The sequence below is a fragment of the Calidris pugnax genome, unplaced genomic scaffold (genome assembly GCF_001431845.1).
Source record: "Calidris pugnax isolate Ruff unplaced genomic scaffold, ASM143184v1 scaffold69, whole genome shotgun sequence".
In the NCBI taxonomy this organism is placed as follows: domain Eukaryota; kingdom Metazoa; phylum Chordata; class Aves; order Charadriiformes; family Scolopacidae; genus Calidris; species Calidris pugnax.
In genome coordinates this window covers 7,678,761-7,701,497 of record NW_015090859.1, presented here as the reverse complement: position 1 = coordinate 7,701,497, position 22,737 = coordinate 7,678,761, and the positions used below count along the sequence as shown (strand labels likewise).

Below are 22,737 nucleotides of genomic sequence, written 5' to 3'. Positions count from 1 at the left end.
CCTTCAGGCTGGTGTGGGTTGGCAGCGTGGCAGTGTCGCACAGGGTGATGCCATGAGCTTGTAACCTTGGGGAAAGGAGGGGAGGGAGGAAGGGACCTGGGGAGGGAGGTGCTCCAGCATCGGGGCAGGGATGCTGCAGCTGGGGAGCACTGGCCCTGTCTCCTCAGCCCGTGCACGTTTCCCTCACCACATTTCCCCCACCGCCTCACACAGCTTATCCCCAGCAGCCATCCGTCAAAGGACAGGGGGATATATACATACCTCAAATACTTACGGTGCCTGCGCTTTGAGAATGAGACGGTTCGCTCCCATCTGTGAACGGGCCACTTTTAAAACATCAAAATAAACCATCTGGCTGCGCAACTGTTTCTAATTACTTCCCTGCCTAGACTGTAAACTTCGGGGTTTGGCACCGGCCTCCCTCCCAGCGCGCTGCCCAAATCCCGCTCCCAGGCAGCTAATCAGAGCCTCAGCAGCACGGGGGGGAGCAGCCCTGGAGCTGGGCTGGTCCAGCTCACAGCTCTCCACACGCCCGGCAGGTCCGTCCGGCCGTCTGTCCAGCCGTCCCGGCACTCCAGGTGCGGCGTAGCCCGGCTCCCACCATGTACGCCCAGTGGCTCCCAGGGCTGGTGGTGCTCCTGCTGGTCACCTCGCTGCCGGCCGGCCACCCCGCGCCGCCAGCCGGCCCCCCAGCCCTGCGGTAAGTGTGGCTCCGCAGCCTCCCGGGGGTGGTTGCCACTGATTTATGAGGTGTCAGGAGTGGGGAGGCTGGGGCTGCGGAGGGAGCCGTGGAGCGGTCTGTGAGGTCTTCTTCTGCCTGCTTGAAAGTGACGCTGAGGGAAGCGCTGCGGGTGGCTGGGCACCTACACAGGTGGCGTGCAAAGTGCGGGGGTTATTTGCAGTGATGCATTTCATGCCCGAGATGCTTTTAAAGCAGGGAAGGGGGAAGAGCTGGGTAGTGATGACACCCAGACCCCTAAATTATGCTTCCTTGAGTTGAGCAGGCGCCTAACCGCAAACCCTGGTGTGTTCCTGCTCTTTGGCACAGCGAGACACCTTGCCCTTGGCTCTTCCCCTCCACTAGGGCCAGCACCCGCCTATTCTTAGAACCAGCAGCTCCAGAGCCTGCAAAATCTTCTATCTGAGAAGTGCAGGTACTAGTCACCTGGATCCTCAATATTCCCTTGCATTTTGAACACCTGCTTTTTGTTTGGCCAGTCCTTTGTTCTCTTTTCCTACAATCCAGCTCCTGATGAGATAACATGTGATTTTGCCTCTGTACGTCCTGGAAGTCCTGATCTCTGTGTGCTCCAGGACATGGTACAACTGCATGGCAGAGCTGCAAATCTGGCATCCAGATTCTGCTGACTTTACTAAAACCACAGCCACAAACTACACTGCTGCATGGAAAACAGCCGATTACTTTGGTTTCCTTTTCTGATGAAAACATGGATCCTATATATCTGAAAGCCAGAAGGATTACTTTGGCAAATGTATTTTATTACAGTCAACCATAGACTTGCTTTTTGGTATCAAATATTCCTCTTATGCTACCTAGACGTTTGGATGTATATGTCTTTTCTAAACCTTTTGGAATAATTCAAATCAAAGTGTTTCATGGTAGATAATCAAACTATACATGTATAATGTGTATATACCAGATATGCATAATGACAAAGATGAGCCTAATGACATTAACAAGGTAAGTAAACTACACTATAAGCATTCCCACAGGTAGCAATGAGAATTCTGATGAAAGGGCAGAATATAGGGTGATTTTACAGCTATAACTAAAGCGGTGGCGTTAGAAACAATATTCTGGGGATCGGCTGAAGCCGTGGCAGGAGGGTGGTTTCTCATGAGCCAAGCTGTCATTGGCTCTGAGCTGCAGGCCCTGGCGTTGACCACGGCTTGTTCTGGTTGCTGTCGCCCACAGGAGCGGTTTGGGTAGTCCTTCTCCGTGCCGGCTGTCCTGGACTGAGTCGGAGCTCAGGTGCCGCGTCCCAGGGGGAAGGCTGTGCAGTGACAGGGGCAGATGTGAGTGTGGAGTCTGCATCTGCCAAGTGACTGAGTCGGGCAAATACTACGGTCCGCTCTGCGAGTGCCACGACTGGGTGTGTGAGACCTACGACGGGAAGATCTGCGCAGGTAAGGAAGCTTCTATGGTGACAGACACCTAGAAAATTAAGAGTATCTATTATAACCAGAAATGCGTTGGGAACACAGCACACTGATATAGTAGAGTCACGGTTATGTGTGTGTCCATGAACCATCACTCTAAACAGGATTACGGGCACATCCAAGGGTTTCACCAGATTAAAGGATGCAAGTCAAAGGCACTGCCTCTGCCATAAGATGAGACTTTGCCCAGAGTGAGCTTCATCTGCAGCAGGGGCAAAAGCAGGAGTTGCTCTGGGTTGGAGGCTCTGGAAACTGTGTTTTGAGTCTAATACAGGACACAATATTGCTTGTGTTTTTCATATATTATTGCTGCATTTGAACTGCTTGCCTAGTGATGGCATATGGTATCTACCAAGGCTTTAAACTCTCTCTGAACAATCAATTTTGTCCTATATTTTTTTTTCCTTCCCTTGCTTTGAGAAAGGTTTGCTGTTACAGGTCCCACCCTGAGGACGCGTAAATATGAAAACTCTGTTTTTCTCTAAGTAATGAGACTTTGCCCAGAGTGAGCTTCATCTGCAGCAGGGGCAAAAGCAGGAGTTGCTCTGGGTTGGAGGCTCTGGAAACTGTGTTTTGAGTCTAATACAGGACACAATATTGCTTGTGTTTTTCATATATTATTGCTGCATTTGAACTGCTTGCCTAGTGATGGCACATGGTATCTGCCAAGGCTTTAAACTCTCTCTGAACAATACATTTTGTCCTATATTTTTTTTTTCCTTCCCTTGCTTTGAGAAAGGTTTGCTGTTACAGGTCCCACCCTGAGGACGCGTAAATATGAAAACTCTGTTTTTCTCTAAGTAATGATGATGCTTTCCAAATAGAGACCTATAACAATGTAATTGTATTGTGGTTTCAGAGATTTCTTTACTGACACTGTATTCTTTAATGTCAGATGAAATTACATACATTTCTGGGACAAAACTTAGTCCCTGCCAGTTGTTGGAATGTCACTTGGTTTGCATCTAAACATTATCACTCTTTCATCTTTCCAGCTGTCTTTACTTAAGTTTCTGGGCTATTTTGGTCAGATTTTGGACTTTTTTTTTTTTTTTTAAGCAGCTTAGAATAGGATTTTAGAAAAAAGCAGGGCGAAGAAATGCCATCACATTCCTAAGGGGATTCAGCCTGGAGCTTGATGAAAGGGGCCAGAAGGGTACTTCATTTCTAGTATCCCTGCTTCAACAGCTTTACCAGATTCACACAAACGTGTCATTTTTTCAGGCCAAAAACTGCAATTAGGTCAATGGGAATTCTACAGGAATTCTTCTAGTAAGAGGACAATACAAATGCATTCCAGCAGTGGGTTTGGCAAATTTTGTAGGAAAAAAAGAGCAACTTATTTTAGCAACAATTCAGCTAAGAATAAGAAGTCCAATAATAACATGAAAATATGAAGATGGGATTATGAGAAAAATATTTGTATTTGGCACCTATGACTTTAGAGTTTTATGGAGAAACTGATTTATAGCCTCTGTAGTTAGCAGGGCTAAGTCCAGTTACACAAGAAATATCAGGGGTCTGCCAATCATTTCAGTGCTTTGCTGTCTCAAATGTGAATTTTCTGATTGGTGGTGTGATTTCAATTTGCTTGCTGTTGTTGCTGGGGCAATCATATGTAGTGAAACTGGAAGCTCCTTCAATTCAATTTTAATATTCTGCTACAAACTCCACTATTATGTTCCTGCTAATATCACAAGCAGTGGCTACAGGTTTTGTCACTTCTTTGTTGGAAAGGGGTGCTGACAGGATAAACAAACCCAAGAGATTTCTAACAATATTTAGCTTTTGTGTAGCACTTCATGCAGCCGTTCAAATATGTGACTGTTAAGTGATTAAAACTTTTGTTAAAAAACAGCTTTTTGTAGTTGTCACCTATTGTAGCTTGAGTATTGAGCTGTGTTACCACTGAGATGTCAAATAATTTAAATTCACTCTTCTGGAAAAAAAGTAGTAAAAAAACCAGTACAAAGACATGGTGGGGGAAACAGTTGTGAAGAGCCCAGAGCTTTTGCTTGTTTAGTTTGTATTTTTGACAACATTGCTGAAGGTCCAGCTGACTTTGTTGGAGTCCTGGTCTGCCCAGCACTGCAGGAGAGTGGCCGTGGGTAACTACTTCGGAGCTGGGGGACACAGTCTGGATCCGACCAGTGAAACTACTCCTTTTGGGCTGTGCTTGCTGCCCTCTTCACTTTTCTCCCACGTTTTCAGTCACATATCTTTAAGTTGTTGTGTATATGGAAGGAGGGGAGAAAGGCCCTTTCACAGAAAGAGTGGTCGGGCATTGGAACAGGCTGCCCAGGGAGGTGGTGGAGTCCCTATCCCTGGATGGGTTTAAGGGCCGTTTAGATTTGGTGTTGGGGGATATGGTGTAGGGGAGAACTTTGTAGAGTAGGGTTGATGGTTGGACTTGATGATCCCAAGGGTCTTTTCCAATCTAAATGATTCTATGATTCTAAGGAAGGCGAGACCTAGCATAACTGGCGGGAGACTGGTCCTTACCTTGTAAGAATAATATTTGTGTCGTCCCCCATCCACCCCCCGACGTTCAGTGAGCCACATATTTAGATGTTTCTTAACACCTAGCATAACTGGCGGGAGACTGGTCCTTAAGTTGTAAGAATAATGTCCGTGTCGTCCCCCGTCCCCCCACAACATTCAGTGAGCCACATATTTCGATGTTTCTTAACCTTACACCACCAAGCTGATTTCCCATGCATGACATTGCTTCCCTATCTTTGCATTTTTGAGCACATTTTTTGACTCGATGAAATTGTGTTTCCCCTAGGTGAATAGTGAAAATGTCTTACCGCGGTTCTGTTCCTGCTTCCTGGTTTGTTTTTCTTTTCCCCATTTTTATTTTGATATTTGCTGTCCTGTTTCATTGCGGGTCTCTCCTGATGAGTACAACAACAATAACTGCTGACTGGTACCACATGCAGAACTTCCAGACACTAATTGAATATTCCTCTAGAGAGCTGTGGTATTTGAGATTAATGCTGTTTCAAATAAGCTGCTTTTCAATCTGCCAGTGTGATGCCTTTTTCAAGTGACTGATGCCTAATCACCGGTGATGTTCATATGCAGACTTGGACAGGCAGAGTTGTTTGCATCAGGAGTGCCAAAGATAACTGTTTCCCTGCCAGTCAGTTCAGACGTACCTTCGCTTCCCTCTCCTGTCCCAAGATAAACAAAATACTTAGTTGCTCTATATGCAGCTCGTTATCTTCAAGGCACTTTCTGCATCAGATCCACCTTCTGGACCAGTCGTTGGACACCCATTTTCTGAAGAGGGAAGGCCTGAACATAGAGACACTGTCCATATGGTTTACCTTTTCTTATCACCTTTTATAGGCAATGGGAAAGAGATTATACCATGAGTAATGACGAAGAGCAGATGCAAATGTCTCTGTCCTTTTACTCTCCCTTAAGCGTTCTCTGCTGTATTTCCCTTCCATGAGGATTCCAGGTGCTTTAGAGGGAATTCTGATCATTTTTTTACCTTTTATCCCACTGAGATTGATAAAGCAATAGGTGATCTCTCATGGCATCAGAAACAAAGATGAAGAGAGAAATGAAGTGCCATGGTCTGAGTCACTGAGTTCCCCTCAGTGGCCTTTTTGTGTGCCTGTCATATCATAGAATGTAGAGGAAAGACAAGTAGAGTTCCAATATACTGTCATTCTCTTTGCAATGTTGGTGACATCTCTATTTTGTCATTTGCTGCTGGTCTTCAAGGAGATGGTCTAAGAGAAGGAAGACTGAATCAAACACTGAATCAAAACCCCAAAGGATTTATGCTTCATTCAGAGCAGACAATGTATTTGTTGCTGTTTATTTGCAAATAGTAGTTCTGACCTCAGACAGTTTCATATTGCCTCAGGCTTTCTTAATGTAAGTGGAGCCTGTGCTGCGTGTAAAAGAAAGTGGAATGCAGCACTAATTCCTGTCACATTGCTGCTTGATACCTATTTTTCTGTGGTTTTGCAGTATAGAGGGTAATCGATTTTAGTGAGGTTTTTTTTTTAGTTAATCTTTTTTACTGTGCTTATGATTAATGAAGATAGAAAAAATAAACTAAGCGTAGACTTCCGTGGCCAGCTGGTGTGGGAACACTCTAGATGCTTCTAGAGAAAAAACATGTAAATAGTCAGCTGGGACGTGAGACAGTACGACTGCACTGCTCATGGTTGGTGAGATTAAGGGGTGGATATGATGCAGTTACAGCATAGAGGGCGACATATGAAGACGGTTCCTCTTTGCTCAGAACTATATTAATTGTCTTTGTTTTCCATAGTTATTAAGATTTTATAAATGATTTTTCTTCTAAACTGAAATACCTTTTACACCTGCTGAATAATAGTGGCACTGCATGATTTACAACTGCCTTAAGCAGTTGCTGGGGAACTTTTGTTGCCACTGTTCATGCCAGTGAAAGATTTTTCTGTTTCTTTCTCCAAAGCTGTAGTTGCTGTAAGTGCTGTACCTATTTTAAGACTAGCTTAGCAATGTAATGGCAGTGTTAGTCGTAGGTTTTCACAGCCAGAAGTGTTATCATAGTTATGTGAAGGACAGGAAGATATCAGTGCCATTATTTTCCACTCTGTAAGGCTTTAAACTGCGCAGAGAACACAGTGAAAAAATGAATTGACAAGGAGTGGATGTAGAAATGCAAGATAAATCTAAATTAAAGTATTGATGTAATATGTAGTTATGCATCCATGCGAGTTTATTGGATATATGGTTCTATATGTCAGTTGGAGAGAGTTAGGAAATTAAGAATGGAATTTGGAGAACATTTTGAGTTGAGGACTGCTTTTTGCACAAAACCTGATAATGTTTTTCGGCAGAGCTATCTCAGTTGAGTTGGAAATGCTCTTACAGCTGCACCTTTGTATTTGTACTGAAGGGAGGTCTGACACACTGATTTTTCATTGAGCAGCGTTTCTTGCTAAAAGTGTGAAGAAAAGCCAGTCTGTGACCTGCATTGATTGCCATTTGATCTGAAGTGGAATTCAAAGCCCTGGATTTGGAGAACAGGTGTAAGCCTCTTCTCTGTCAGAGGCCATGTTTATGAAGATTCAGCTGTGGTGCGTGTAGTCATTGGAGACACAGCCTCCTAAAGAGGCCCAGTTAAAAACAGGGCAGGAGGCTACTGATGAACATGGGGGTTGCGGTTCTTCTCTGACCTGCTTTGCTTTAGTCTGCATTTCGGAACTTGGTTTAAGTGACACTTCCTCCTGGAGCAGGGGTCTGTAGGTGTGATAATAGCGTGCATTCATAATCAAAACAGCTCCCCCAGATTCTAGTAGAAGTGAAATTGTGATAGCATAGACCTCATTGCAGGCTTGTTGCCTTGCTAATTGCCCAAGGTCCCAGCAGACTTACAAAGCACAATCTAAAGCCCATATTATCCTCAACTTTATGCTGCTGGTACCTGATCTAGGTAAACTCCAGCAGCCTTTGGTACATCTACAGTTGCTGTTGTTCCAAATGCAGCGTGTGCGTTCATAGCATTGGCGAGCGAGGCACAGGGAGGAAGCTCAGAGAGAGGCACTGCAAGGGAGACTCCTGGAAAGCAAGCATTTTAAAAGTATCTTATTAAACAATTTGGCATAAATGCCTATTATGGACACCTTTACCTGCAGATACTACTCTTGGAATATACATGCTAGTTTATCAGCTAAACAGTGAGTGCACTGGGCACGCGGAAGGAGAGACTTTTTGCAGCACGTTAACAGAGCTGGAATGGAGCCCCTCCAGCTGTCACCACCTGTAAAGCAGGGCAGGGAGAGCATCTCCTTCACTGTTTGCCCTTCTTTAGACTGGGGTGACAAGCATAGAGAAAAATGCAGAGTTTTGTGCAAGTTTTGACAATGTAAATAAGTGTTCTGAAGTGGGTTTGAATTTTTATGCTATTCATGGGGTAATAATTAATTCTTTTTTTATTTATTTGAAAGTATGCCCTTTACGACAAAATGCCTTTCACAGACTATGTCCTTTTATAAATGTTTGTGTTTCATTATCATTACTATGGAAAAGATATGGATGATAGAAAATAGATGGTGTACTTAATGGTACAGAAGGGTGTATTAATGCTCTTACCTGCTTCGCCAGTGGATGGGTTTCAGTAAGTGTTCTTATGACAGCCTTTGTCAGTCAAACTGACTGGCTTGGTAAGATTTTCTATGCTTCTTTAATTTTTTTTCTGTTGATAGCTGGTCCTGTAAAGGGCTTCAAACCAGGGCTTCTGCCACTGGACTGTAGACCTTTCAGTGTAGGTGTTCCCAGTTAGTTTGTTCTGACAAAGAGCATGACTCTGATTTTAAAAGTTTCCATGAGCAATTTTAGGAGGAAAGCGTTGCTAGTGCTGTCCCAGGAAAAAGGGCAATTTATGCCTAAAGAGAACTGGTGCGTGGCTCCCATGCAAAGAAGGACCCCAAAGTATATACGTGGTACTGGAACTTACCTGTGTTTTAACCGGAGTATGCGTTGGTGGAGGGAGGCCACGTTACTTGGTGGTGTACTACAGTTGTACTGCAGGAGTCCAGTTTCCTTTGGAGCTGGAAGGACTATGAATAACAAGGCAAAGGTGAAGGAGCTGGAATTTGAGGGTTTTTATTTGAGTTTTTTTTTCTTTGAGGTTTTTTACTTTTCCCTCAAAAGAGAGGATTGTTTTGGCCCAAACCTCTTGCAAGCCCTTCTCATAGCAGTAATTCTAGATTGAAAAGACGCATATCCAGACCCAGTGAGGTATGTTTTCCTCCACTCCTCTGTTCCAAGTCTGAGTATGTAATGAAAAAATGTTCTTTTAAACAATATTTTAAAAGGCTATTTAAAAGCTTCCTTTCCTAGTGGTGGAGTGAGTCTTTATTTGCAGATAGAGGTTTGTGAGTTGGTGTGTAGTGGATGGGCTGGAACGCCAACTCAAGCAGTTTACATGATCAGATTATCATATAAAGACAAGTAAAGGTTCAAGAGAGTTTAATTGTAGTTGCACCTGTCCCCTTTCTTGAAAGAGCTATTACATTCCTAACGCTCCTAATACTTGCTTCACCCTTCCCTTCCGCCTGTCCAGCTGAGTAGCAGCAGCAATATGGGGCATTTTTTTGCTAGTGGCTTAAAGAGTGGCAGTCAGAGTCTTTGGAGGCATATCTGAGGCATTTTATGGGGAAGGTGACTGAGAGTGCCAACTCTAACACTAACAGGAATGAACCGACTAATAACTTCGTGATTTAGCAAATGTTACAGCCCAAAGCTATTGCCTCGGCAACAGCAAGCACCGTGCTCCAGATGTTGTTTCTGGAGCAGCTGGTCGCAGTTTTGTGTTCCTGGGGGCGAAGCTGAGGGTGGGAAGAGGCACAAGTCGTCTGCAGAAGAATCCTCACATGCCCCAAAAAGACTGCCACAGTCTACACCTTCCTCAGTCATGCTTTATCCAGTCCTCTGTCTCCAGCAGCTCCAGTTCAGTGTTTTAAATCAGGTGGTGTCCGTCATTTTAAATGTTGGGGATGTTAGCTTTCATGATCCACAGTTAGAGGCTACTGAATGCAAAAGTAGCTCATTTTAAGTATTTTTCCTGTTTTGCATGGATTTTCCTATTTAATTAAAAGGACGTAATAAAGTAAGGTTATATAAATCTTGAAGATGCATGGTTGACAGTTAAGAAATGTTAAATCTGATGCTCTATCTCTAATGAAGAGTCCTGTGCATTTGCACCATGACACATCTTTTGATTTTGTGTTTGCTATGGTTTTCTCCAGTGGTCTTATGCTTCAGTGACAGGAGAGAAACGGTTGCTTCCTGACGTTTGAAATGGTTTAGTTTACAATCTTGTTAACGTATTTCAAGCAAGTTATAAACGTTAATCATTTACCTTAGTCCATTCATTTGTCTGAAATGTGGGGCGCATGTGGCAAAGCAGTTTGTCGTGTAACACAGGTTTCGTCATGCTCTATTTCCTCACTCCTAGTGTTTTAAACTATGTTTTGCAGAAAGTAACTGGATATTTGCTAAACTCAATGGTGCAAGCTGATTGAATCTCAAAAGCCAGAAGCCCCTCTTCTTAAGGAAACCCTCTTCCTCTCCACTTCCTGAAACACCCAGGTTCATTTCTTGTCTGTCCTTTCCCCTTCAGAAATCCTTGGATACGAGTAGAGCTGTTACATGGGTTCAGTGGCTTTTCAGCAGGTGAAGGTACAGTGCTTTCTTTTAATGGTGAATACTGAATGGCATTTGTCTGTGAACAAGAGGTAAACTTACATAATCCAATCCATTTCCATGTCAGTATGTCCTGCTGAGTATGTGCTCTAAAAAAAAAAATAATTTAGTTGACAAATTTTCTCTGTCTTTTCAGTTGTACACAGTTTTTGACTCATCCTGGGAGCAATGCCCGTGACTTCTAAACTAGTAACAAATCTGGACACCACATAAAATACATTAATGTGGTGAATAACCTGTTTTCCAAGGGCATAGTTCAAAAGCTGAAATTTAACCACTTTCCCTTTCTCTCTCATATAGCCGTATGGTGATTACCTTGTTTTCTTTGGGAAACCTTTGAGACACTCAACTGCAGTCTCTCTGCCTCTGAACAGGATTTACTGGATTCTGAGGGTCAGTAAATCTTAGGGACGGTAAATCAGCTGGTAGTGCCATGCTCATACAAGAAGGATAGATTCCTCTCCTCCAGGAAAAAATATAAGCCCTGCTTCATATAGATGGTGTGAACAAGTCCACTGTATGATACTGGACTGTAATGAACACAGCACGCAGGTCTGACATATACCTTTCTTTGCAGTTCTTGCAACAAGTTACTAGAAGGTATGTATTTTTCTTCTGATGGGAAGGTGAAGGTCAGAGATCAAAAATTTGCCTCCTGATCATCTTAGACTGATGGTGAGGTTCAGAAGAGAGCCAAGTATCTGAGTCCTGCTCAGGGACTCTCAAACCAAGAGTGCCCATCAGGTGCAAGAATAAAATGCGATAATATGAAAATTATCAGTTAAGGATGTGTCATTTTTTTTTTTTTTCATGCTTAGGTGCCAAAAGTACTATTATATACAAATAATAGTCATGTATTCCTTTTCCAAAGAACCATCTGTGTGTTACATACTCCTGAGTCGTTGATTCCTATGTATCATTATCCAAGTAAGAGCAGCTTTGATTTATGAAAACATCCAGTGTGTTTCCAGCTTACAAGTGTTCCAGCTATAAATAAGGAATTGAATTTGTAGCAGGTCAATCCCATAGAGAATCTGTCAGACAAACAGTTTGCTCATTCAGAATATTCTGAAATCACTTTAATTAATCAAGCTGAAGTAACCATTTTCAAAGCTATTCTGGAATGATAGGTTTTTAAACAGAAACAGGTCTTAAGTTCGTAGCCTTTTAAGCTTACCATGAAAAGATCATGAAGAAATGTTGACAACTGTAGGTGCAGTGACATGCCTGGTAGACTGTATTCCAGAGAACAGTCTTCAAAATGGTGTTTTGTAAAGTCATGCTTCAAAGAATTACTGGAGAAGTTCTGACCTCTCCCTTCACGAGCAGGGAAGACTGAAATGGAGAAGAACCACCAATTTCAGCTTATGAGGATACTTGCAGAAGGTCCAAATTGTGCTGAACAGTGGTGATGCCATGAGAAAAAGACACATAAGAACATGTTGCAGCGTAGTTCTCCTGAATGCTTTTGCAGAATCGTGCCTTTTCATCACTATGTGCTTTACATGTAAAAACCGCTTATGCAGGCTTTAACAACATACAACATTTTTACACAGATTCACAGATTCGACAGAGTTGGAAGGGACCTCTAGAGATCATCTAGTCCAACTCCTCTGCTAAGCAGGATTGCCCAGGGCACATTACTCAGGACTGCATCCAGGCGAGTCTTGAAAATCTCCAGAGAAGGGGACTCCACAACCTCCTTGGGCAGCCTGTTCCAGTGCTCTGTCACCCTCACCATAAAGAAGTTCTTCCTCATTTTTGAGTGGAACTTCCTATGTTCCAGCTTGTGTCCGTTGCCCCTTGCTATCACTGGAATCCACTGAAAAGAGTCTGGCTCCATCATCCTTCAACTCACCCTTTAGGAACTTGTAAATATAGATGAGGTCTCCCTTCAGTCTTCTCGAGGCTAAAGAGCCCCAACTCTGAGCCTTTTCTCATAAGGGAGGTGCTCTAATCCCTTAATCATCTTTGTTGCCCTACATTGGACTCTCTCCAGTAGTTCCCTGTCTCTCTTGAACTGGGGAGCCCAGAACTGGACGCAGTATTTAATTTGTGGCCTCACCAGTGCAGAGTAGAGGGGGAGAATGACCTCCCTCGACCTGCTGGCCACACTTCTCCTTATGCAGCCCAGGATTCCATTGACCCTCTTGGCGACAAGGGCACATTGCTGGCTCATGGAGATCCTGCCATCCACCAGGACTCCCACATCCTTTTCCTCAGAATTACTTCCCAGAAGATCCACCCCTAACCTATACTGGTGCCTGGAGTTCTTCTTTACCCTGACCTTCTCATTCCCAGGGCTTTAGGGCATCATCTTACAGTGAAAGGGGCTGGAAAATTTCCTACTGCCTTTTTTTTCCCAAGACTGCTTAATTAATTGAAGCATAGAAGAGAAATGTTGCATTCGTTGTAAACTGCTGTCCTTTGTATGCGGCCTCTTCTTAAGAGATGGGCTTAATTATGGCATAAATTTGTGTAGCACAGTAAAAAATAATTGTGCAAGGTCTTTTCAAGATTCATAATGCTTAATTTCCTACTAGCTTTGTGTGTATGACACACAAATACAACAAAAAATTGACTGGAGATGGGATTGGCAAAATTACCAAACCCCAGTCATGTACTTTGTTAGATTTAGGAGTGGATCCTGTCACTTATTTCTACTCTTCAGGTTAAAAAATGTTTTAATAAAAGCAAATGGTGTGGCTTTTTTAAAAAATCTAAACAGAAGCCTATGTTTTCTGCTGACACGAGTCTAAAGAAATCAATACCGTTATGCCAACAGAGAGTTGGTCTCACAAGATTTCCTTCCCTTTTTTGACCAGAATCTCAAGTTAATAGCAGACAAAAGGGCAACAGCATCATACAGACCCTGTCATTTACCTGCAAATCATAATGGTAAAACAATAATAACAACAATGAAATCTCCAAAGTTTAGAATGCTTTTAAGCTTGACAACATCTTACTTGATTTTCTGTTTTGTTTTTCTTCTGTGTATTGCACTAGAGTTAGATGTTACTCAGTGGTAGGTTGACAGAACATTTACCAAAATAATTTTTCTCCAGACTGGCAGAGTTGGAGTTAGCAAAAGTAAGACTTTTGAGCGAAAACATTCTGATATATGAAAACCAATCTTTCAAAGAGTTAGCTGTATTATTTAAGGAGTTGGTTACACTGACAGAACTATCCCAAGTTTCATTAAATGGTCTGCTGATTTGGAAAGTCACAATAAGATTAAGATTTTGTAATTGGATGAGTAGTGTAAGCGAGTGTCAGTCCCCTCTCCCCTCACCATCTTAATGCTTTTGTATATGAGTTTTGTGGCATTTTGTTTTGTAAATAAGAAAATTCCATTTAAAATGCAACTGTTAATTGCTTAAATGTATGTCTGCCACACTTACATGCAGGTCGTAAGAAATTTTATTTCCAGATATTATCCAGAATATATAGCATGATTTCTCCATAGGCAGTTTCAAAAAACATATCACATGAGAATTTTTTTAATGAAGTTCTAGCAGGATAATATCTAGGAGGTTATATCTAAATAATACAGTGACTGCAGACCTCATTTTATTTCATGGGTGCCTATCAAAGGAACTCATAGTTAGAGGTTTTTAAAATAATCTTACTCTGCCTGCAACATGATTTATCAAGCTTTTTCAAAACAAGCACATAGTTCCTCTGGCCCTTTGTATGGGCTCCTAGTCCTTTTTCTTTCACAGTTTCAGGTGTTGCCCTGGCTTTTCCTCCATCTTTTTCTGTATGAGCAGTGGTTGCTAGCCCCACTCTGAACATTCTGATTATCTCCAATTGCTAATTTTTTTTTTCCTAATTCCAGTCCCTGTTCTCAGAGTCTTTTCTGCTTTTTGGGTGGTCTCTCTCTGGCTCAATTCCTTGGCAGTGCTTTTTGCAGGTTTTCTAATCCATCCCTCTGGCTCATCAAAGAACAGTTTCCATGAGGACCTGGGTGGAAGTTTGACCCACCTTGGCTCTCTTTGCGTTTCCTAGTGGCTCTTTCTCAAACCAATAATCTCTGCTCTCATACTTGTGTCCCAGGACTACATTTTCTTTGAGGAGGCGTGCCTTCAAGAGGAGCTGAACTGCCTTGGGTATTCACTGACCTTGTAGAAGTTAACCACAGTTGTATGAAATTAAATACTGTTTCTTAGCTCATACTTTATTCATATGGGTGTTGTTCAGTTGTAGATGCTTCTGGTAGGATACGAATCTAAGCCACAGAATCTTTAAAATAGGCATAAATCAGGTGTACACTGCTCTATCATAATTTCTCCCTGCTTCATCTCTTTCTCTTTCCTGGAGTAGGTGGCACAGCACACCACTGAAATTTTACAGTTCATTTTAGTTACTCTGAAATATCTGTGCATTGCTTTTCTTATTCCCAAGAGAGGGAATGTCTTTGACCATAGTAAAAAAGCTTCTCTTAGGGAAACTGTTGAATCTCTGTCACTGAGGGGTTCAAGAACAGGTTGGACAAGTATCTGTCAGGAAGGATCAACACACACTTATTTGTGCCTGCAGGCCCAGAAGGAGACCAGATGATGTCTTCCAGAGATCTCTTCGAGTCTGATTTTCTTTGATGCTGCTGTGAAACCAATTCTCATCCTGGTGTTCTGCCTTAGTGAGGAGGATCTGTGGCAGTATAACCATACTTTTGTCATTCTATTATGTTTCTATTTATAATAATTTATTGAAAGGGATACATAACAATTTATTTTAATCTGTTAAGACTAAGAACTTTCATCTTTTGCTATATTTATAATACTTTATAAAATATGAGTGTCTGTTTCAAGTTTCTAAATGACCACATTTCTAAATGATCACCATCAAGTGTCTAAGCAGGAATGGCCCTGGGAACAAGCTTGCTTGTTTAAAGTTAAAGCATCTTTTCAACAGAGAGGCATAAATTAATGCTTTCCAGAGATAAGTGGTGGATTGACTTCTGTAGCAAGCTCAGAGTCAAGGAAAATTTTTTTTTTATCTAACCCTTGCAATTTGATGGAAAATTAACAGTAGAAGCATTAAGCAGAAACATTTCAATTTTTTTATTTGTTTTGTTTAAACAAATGGATTCTTAGTCAATCACTGACCTTATGGATAATTGGCAAAACATACAAAAAAGCAAGGCAAAGTGAATGGTTGCCCTGCAGCTCAAGGTAAGATAATACAGACCATGACAAAAATGATATTCTAGAAGCTCTTATCCTTGTTGGCACCATTAAACAGCAAATAACATAATTCCTGCTTAAACAGGAATCACATCTGTTCTGCATTTTTCACTGGAAGTAAATATGTGAAAATGTTTTGTCAGATAATGAAAAAAGGGTAGTAGTATTACATTTCTAATAAACTTACAGAAATAGGACAGTTTTTTCAGTGCTTCCATGGGGATATGCGTTCCCTATATTGTCTCAATGCAATATTATACCATTCAGAAAGTTAATTATTCTTGGAAGGCAATGAACTGAACCCTGTGTTGATGGCTGAAAACATTGCCTTGGCTAATGACAAGTCAAAAGATGTTGCCATTGTGGAGGTGAAAAACTTCTATGAATCTGATTTTTCTCATATCAATAGGAATTGGGAAATTGCCTCTACTATTCCCTTCTTCACCTTAAAAATATCCAGCTATACACAGAGCAATGCTGTATAGACAGCATATGGCACAGGTCTGTATGAATGTTTCTGCTTTCTTTCCCTCTTTTGATTTTCCTGCACGTTGCCTGGGCACATGGTCTTCATCACGCTTCTTGTGCACATTTGTAGGAAGGAAACAGGTAGTTCTACCCCCTCAGAAAGCTTCCCCCACCTTCTCCTTTTCTCCCACATCCAAGAAATATGAAATTATAAGCTTAATTTTTCCTTTAGCCTAGTGTCCCCTAGATCCCTTCAGACGAGCCCTTTATGGAGCTGTGTTTTTGGTCTTGCTGTCATTCAAGTATTTGTTGCTGCTGTGAAACAACAATCCCAAAAGCTGCTTTAAAGGAAATACCTGCATTTCTGGACTGTGTATTCTATAAAACCAAAAAAACTTTGTGGTGCTTAAAATTATTTGTTAGGTTAGTCTCAGAAGAAAAGACAGTATTTTTAGAGAGTGGTGTTACTCCATCTGTACTATGCGACAGAATTGTCACCTTACAAGTGTAGTGGTGGAGGCCGGTGTTGAAGAGTCCCATAGTGTCTTGGCATAATGGACATTCCCACCATACACTATTTTGCTCTGTCTTTCCTCCCCATATGAGTCACGTAAGTGGTTTTAAAAGTCTTTCAGTGAGTCATATAGTATTGCTGATGGATAGTTCTGCTAATTCTGTCCCTACTTTAATGTCACTATATAAAGAGTCTCTTTGCTACCTAAAAAATAACATTTCATTTGGTCATTTACTTGATACCTTTATAATAAGTACTTGCCTTCCTTAAGCACGTTTTTTTTTTTGTCATAGCAATGTCAAAACCTCAAGGTTTTGTTTGTATTCTGAACTGTCAGTTTGAATTTTTAAATCCTTTTTCAAAAATGGATCAGACTGAGTTTTACGTTGGCTGCATACCTCCTAACACCTTCTGGCAAGCATCAGAAGCCAAGAGTTCCACTCTGCCATGGCTTATTGCTTGGCTGAAAAAGAATCAAAATGCACATAGGAAATTTAATGTGGTGAAAGTGAGAAAAAGAAAAGGATTGAAGGTTGGAAACAAATGTAAAGACTTCGTATACTGGAAGCAGCTGGAATGTATGAGACTACACGCAGTACAAAGTGTTCCTCGGAACAGGAAAACATAGGTCTGTTATAGCAGCCACTGTTTTTAAACAGTGAATTAATTTTGTGATCATAACATTCACAAAATTCCTAATCCAGTGGTGTCATTCAGATTGCAAATGAAGGAGACAAATACCTGAAGACATTGTGCATGTGGTATAGAAAGGAGAGATTAAGCCGGCAGATGCCAAAATTGATAGGGAAACGCTAACACCTTTCCAGGCAAACAGCTAGGCAGGAAAATCCTATTTTAGACACTTGGATAAGCAAGACATATTTCTGGAAAAAATGTGGGAGAGGGCCAAAAAAGATGATTTGTTTGACTGCTGTGCTGAAACATACTGTATTGGCATTACAAGATAAGTTTTGGCATTAAAATGAAACAAGCGGGGAAATGAACATAGTTCAATGTTTTCACTGCTTCCCCCCCAAGTAATGGCTTCTTCCAAGGTAGTGTTTTAATGATGAAAGTATTGTCACACCCTTTGTGATAATAAAGGTACTTAGAAATGCAATTTAAATACAAATATTATTTCCTTCCCCTCTCAAAATACTGGAACGTGTGAAATAAGCAGTTAAAAAAATAATACTTGCATCATAGCTTTTAAACTTCTAAGTTTGAAAACTAAAACAGATATTGTCCAAATGTAGTGGAGTGACTTGGTGAGCAGAGCATCACCATCTAAACAGTTAAGAGTAATGCTTCTGGTTTCTATAGAGACAAATCAGTGCAAAGCCATATTGAATTTTTTGTTGTTTTGAGATGTATTGTAAATGCAATATAACTATCCATAATGCTTTTAAGTACCACCTATTCTGCTCTTCTTGTCTGCAGTTTTTCTGTTGGTGTAGCATGTATGTCGGCCAATGGTGTGCTTTGATATCCTTGGCTTTCAAACTATTCCTGAGGTAATATAACAAGATTAGGCCTGTTGGGAGTTACTTTGTCTATAAATAGTCTTGAAACCACTTTTTTTTTTTTTGCCAGATGTCCTAGTGATGCATTCAGATTTCAGTTCATCTTTTTCTGAAGATGGTTTGTTGCATACCATTACTATGATTCCAAGTCTCAATTTCTGTGTTTTCTTTTAAATATATTTCCATCTCTGTTTTAACATGGGTGGGAAATTTGATCACATTTGCTATTTTGCAAAGAGCGTGAGAACAGTTTCTGATTTACAAATCCTGAGGAGTCAAAAGTGATACGGAGCAGTGCAGTCTGCTGAGTAGACTTGTGAGCTTCCACCTGTAAATATTTTAAACTAGTATTGTCATGGACTTTCAAGACATTTTTTGGCTCCAGAGTAATGAGACATGGTATTCAGAATTCCATAAAGAATTATGTAGTTGGTAAATGAACAGGGAATTGACAGAAACATTGGTGTTGGAACAAATACTGACAGGGAATTGACAGAAACATTGGTGTTGGATAGATATAGAGGATGGCTAGAGGCGACTGTTTATCCTAGAGGTTGAGCAGGAGGATTTCATCAGAGGATGAAAGAGAGAATTTCATCCTAGATGATGAAATGAGAAAGAAGTAAATAGGCATAGATACAGCTGTTAATAACTATTAGAAACAACAGTTGTTTTGCTTCATTACTTTGCCTGCCTCCAAAACTTCAATTACTTTGCCTACATTGTTTGTAGCAGTTGTGGTGAAATTAGAGCATACAAAAAGGATTTAGTTACAAGTAGCAGAGGGTACGTAGGCATTTGTATTTCAAACAGCAGAAATGACAGGGCTAGGAAAATTAAACTTCAGGAATATTAATATCAGCTGTGCTAAGACAGCATTTTCAAGCTCTTCTTACTGCCACTATTGACAGTAGCTGTCTTTGTGTCACAATTTTGATTATGTTGCACATTCAACATTACAGGTCTTACTTACCTTCATGATCTAAAGGGGAATTTGAGTGCTCCCTTCTGAAATTCAGCTGCATGCATCCAGCTGTACTCCCCATCAGGAATCCACCACATGTCAGAATCAATCAGTTATTTTTCTGCTTTTGTGAAAAGTGCTAGTTCTCATGGTCAAGCAGAAGTTTTACAGGAAAAAAAACCGAATACATGAATTAAATACCCCTCTGAAGCATATTCCTTTTTCTCTATACCTCTTATTGTAAACATATGATAATATATTTTTCCATCACAAAGTCAGGCCTGTCCAGTCTCAGAGCTCTGACATTTTACCATCTTTTTCAGCAGCCTGGGTTAAATCATGACAACAGAAAGAATGGGCTAGTTCGTAGCCAGTCTCTTAGAACAGCACAAGAAAATGATTTAGGTTGAAAAGGACTTGGGGAGGTTGGCCCTGCTGAAGGAGGGCCAGCTTTGGAGTGAGATCAGTTGCTCAGGGTCATCACAGACATGAAGTCAAAACATGTCTATTTGGCAGTATAAAAAAAAAAGAATCAAAAGAAGTACAGATGAACTTCTGCTGAAACAGTGCTTAATTTATCTGACTCATTTGACAAAAATTAGAAACAGTTAAAAATAATTTTTGACATGAGGGAAGATAGGTTATGAAATCAAACCAATTTATTTTTGCCATTTTCTTTATATATTTTTTATTTATATACCAAAGTCTAACACTTTTTTCCTGAGAGTTGTTTTTCAAATCTCTTTAGTTTAAATCAGAAAAAAAAAAAAAAGACAAAACAACTCTTGAGATAAACACTGAGGCAAAACGTAAACATTTCATTTTGTATTGTCTTTTAAAGAAGATCTGGTAATTAGGCTAGTTCTGCCTACCTTGTTAGCACCCATTCAGTCCTTCTGCTCCAGGTTACTTTGTTTCTCATGTTTCTCTGACCTCTTAAACCTCTAGCAGATTTGGCTTTTTCTATTGAATATATGCTAACTGGTTGAATTGATTATTCCTGGGTTTCTCCATGAAGTGTGTGATGAACTGTTGAGCATTTCCCATTAGAAGACAAGTGGCAGGTGACACATGATACATATAATCATAGAATCATATGAGGTTGGAATGGACCTCTGAAGATCATCAAGTCCAAACCCCCACCAGAGCAGGTCTACCTATAGCAGGTTGCACAGGAACTTGTCCAGGCGGGTTTTGAATGTTTCCAAAGAAGGAGACTCCACCACCTCTCTGGGCAGCTTGTTCCAGTGCTCTACCACTCTCACAGTAAAGAATTTCCTCCTCACGTTTAGGTGGAACTTCTTATACTCAAGTTTGTGCCCTTTTCCTCTTGTTCTGTCCCTGGGCACCACTGAAAAAAGATCAGCCCCGTCCTCCTGACACCCTCCCTTTACGTATTTGTAAGCATTGATTAGATCTCCCCTAAGTCTTCTCAAAACTAAAAAGACCCAAGTCCCTCAGCCTCTCCTCGTAGGAGAGATGCTCCAGGCCCTTAATCATCTTTGTGGCCCTTTGCTGTACCCTCTCCAGCAGTTCCCTCTCCTTCTTGAACTGGGGAGCCCAGAACTGGGCACAGTACTTCAGATGGGGTCTCACCAGGGCAGAGTAGAGGGGCAGGATGACCTCCCTCGAACTGCTGGCCACACTCTTCTTGATGCATCCCAGGATGCCATTGGCCTTCTTGGCCACAAGGGCACATTGCTGGTTCATGGTCATCCTGTTGTCCACCAGGACTCCCAGCTCTTTCTCCTCAGATCTGCTCTCCAGCAGGTCAGCTCCCAACTTGTACTGGTGCATAGGGTTATTTCTCCCCAGGTGCTGTACCCTACACTTGCCCTTGTTAAATTTCATTAGGTTTCTCTCTGCCCAACTCTCCAGCCTGTCCAGCACAGCCTTCTGGGGTGTCCGCCACCCCTCCTAGTTTTGTGTCATCAGCAAACTTGCTGAGGGTAGATTCCATCCCTTCGTCCAGGTCATTGATGAATATATTGAAGAGGACAGGACCCAGTACTGACCCCTGGGGAACACCACTTGTTACAGACTTCCAGGTGGATTCTGTGCCCCTAATAACAACCCTCTGGGCTCTATCTTTTAGCCTTTTCAATCCACTTCACTGTCCATTCATCTAACCCACACTTCCTAAGCAATGACTTCTGCTAGCTCCCTCAGCACTCTCAGGTGTATCCCATCTGGACCCATGGACTTGTGGGTGTCCAGCCTTCTTAACTGATCTCTAACTTGGTCCTACTCCACCAGAGGAAGATCTCCCTTTGTCCAGACTTCCTCTGATTCCTTCAAAGTCCATGACTCTTGGGGTCTGGCCTGAGCAGTAAAGACTGAGGCAAAGAAGGCATTCAGCAACTCAGCCTTCCCAGCATCCTCTGTTACCATGGAGCCCAACTCATTCAACAGCAGACCCACATTTTCTTTAGTTTTCCTTTTGCCTCCAGTATAATTGAAAAACCCCTCCTTTAGTTTTTTCAGAAGGTCCCCGCTCAACCGCCCAGGTCTCCTGCTTCCCTTGCTTGATTTCTTGCTCTTGGGAATGCACTGATCCTGAGCTTGGAGAAAGCGGTGTTTAAATATTGCCCAGCTCTCTTGAGAAACATGCCAGAAAGCAAAGGGATAGACTTGATTAGTCCTACAATTATGCATTTTTGAAGTTGCAAGACCTTAAATGTTCATCAGTCAAAGATACCCTGAAGGAATGAACATGAAAATTTCATTATTCCAATAAAAAAACCCAAAATTTTTGTTTTATTGCTTGGGTCCAACCATCTCTCTGTTAACACAGGGTGCAGTCATAAAACTGCTACCTATGTCTCAGGCTTTGTGCCTAGTCATTAATAATCAAAACGTAGTGACATGGTTCATCATGGCTATGTCAAATTGCATTGTTACTGGTAACTGAAGGCTTAATGACTCCAGGACTCACCATTTCTGGGAGCTTCAGGCAAAGGTTTTTTTCTAGCACTTGATTACAGCCTTGCAAAGTCAGCAGTTTTGACACTGCTTAAACACCGGATTAAGAATTAGAAGGTCTTGTTGACCGAGCTCAATTTGACTATGGGACAAGTTAACTTAAACTCCCTGTATCTCATCCTCCCTTCTATAAATGGGATGTAATATTTGCCATCCTTCCATAAAAGACTATTTTAGGTGGTGCTTAAAGACTTCCACAGAGCTGTTTGGTGTTAAAAATACCTAGTATATTTCACTGAATTTCACTGAATTTCACTGAATTTCTAGAGTTGGAAGGGACCATAGAGATCATCTAGTCCAACTCCCCTGCTGAAGCAGGATTGCCTAGAGCTAGAGCATGTTACTCAGGACTACATCCAGGCGGGTTTTGAAAATCTCCAAAGAAGGGGACTCCACAACCTCCCTGGGCAGCCTGTTCCAGGGTTCCGTCACCCTCACCGTGAAGAAGTTTCTCCTCATATTTGAGTGGAACCTCTTATGTTCCAACTTGTGCCCGTTGCCCCTCGTCCTCTCGGTGGGAACCACTGAAAAGAGTCTGGCTCCCTCCTCCTTCAACCCTCCCTTGAGATACTTGTAGGCGTTGATAAGGTCTCCCCTCAGCCTTCTCTTCTCCAGACTAAAGAGTCCCAGCTCTCTCAGTCTCTCCTCATAAGGGAGATGCTCCAATCCCTGAATCATCTTTGTAGCCCTACGCTGGAC

At 41.7% G+C, this 22,737-nt stretch overlaps 1 protein-coding gene across 1 annotated transcript in view; it reads left to right on the top strand.

Moving 5' to 3' along the window:
* The first annotated feature begins 322 nt into the window (after positions 1-322).
* The window catches only part of ITGBL1 (integrin beta like 1), a 158,674-nt gene continuing 136,259 nt past the window's right edge, over positions 323-22,737 (top strand). Inside the window, exons 1-2 of the mRNA XM_014944152.1 lie at positions 323-700; positions 1,937-2,148. Coding sequence (XP_014799638.1) covers positions 603-700; positions 1,937-2,148 — 310 coding nt within the window. The 5' untranslated portion in view covers positions 323-602. The remainder of the gene's footprint in view (positions 701-1,936; positions 2,149-22,737) is intronic.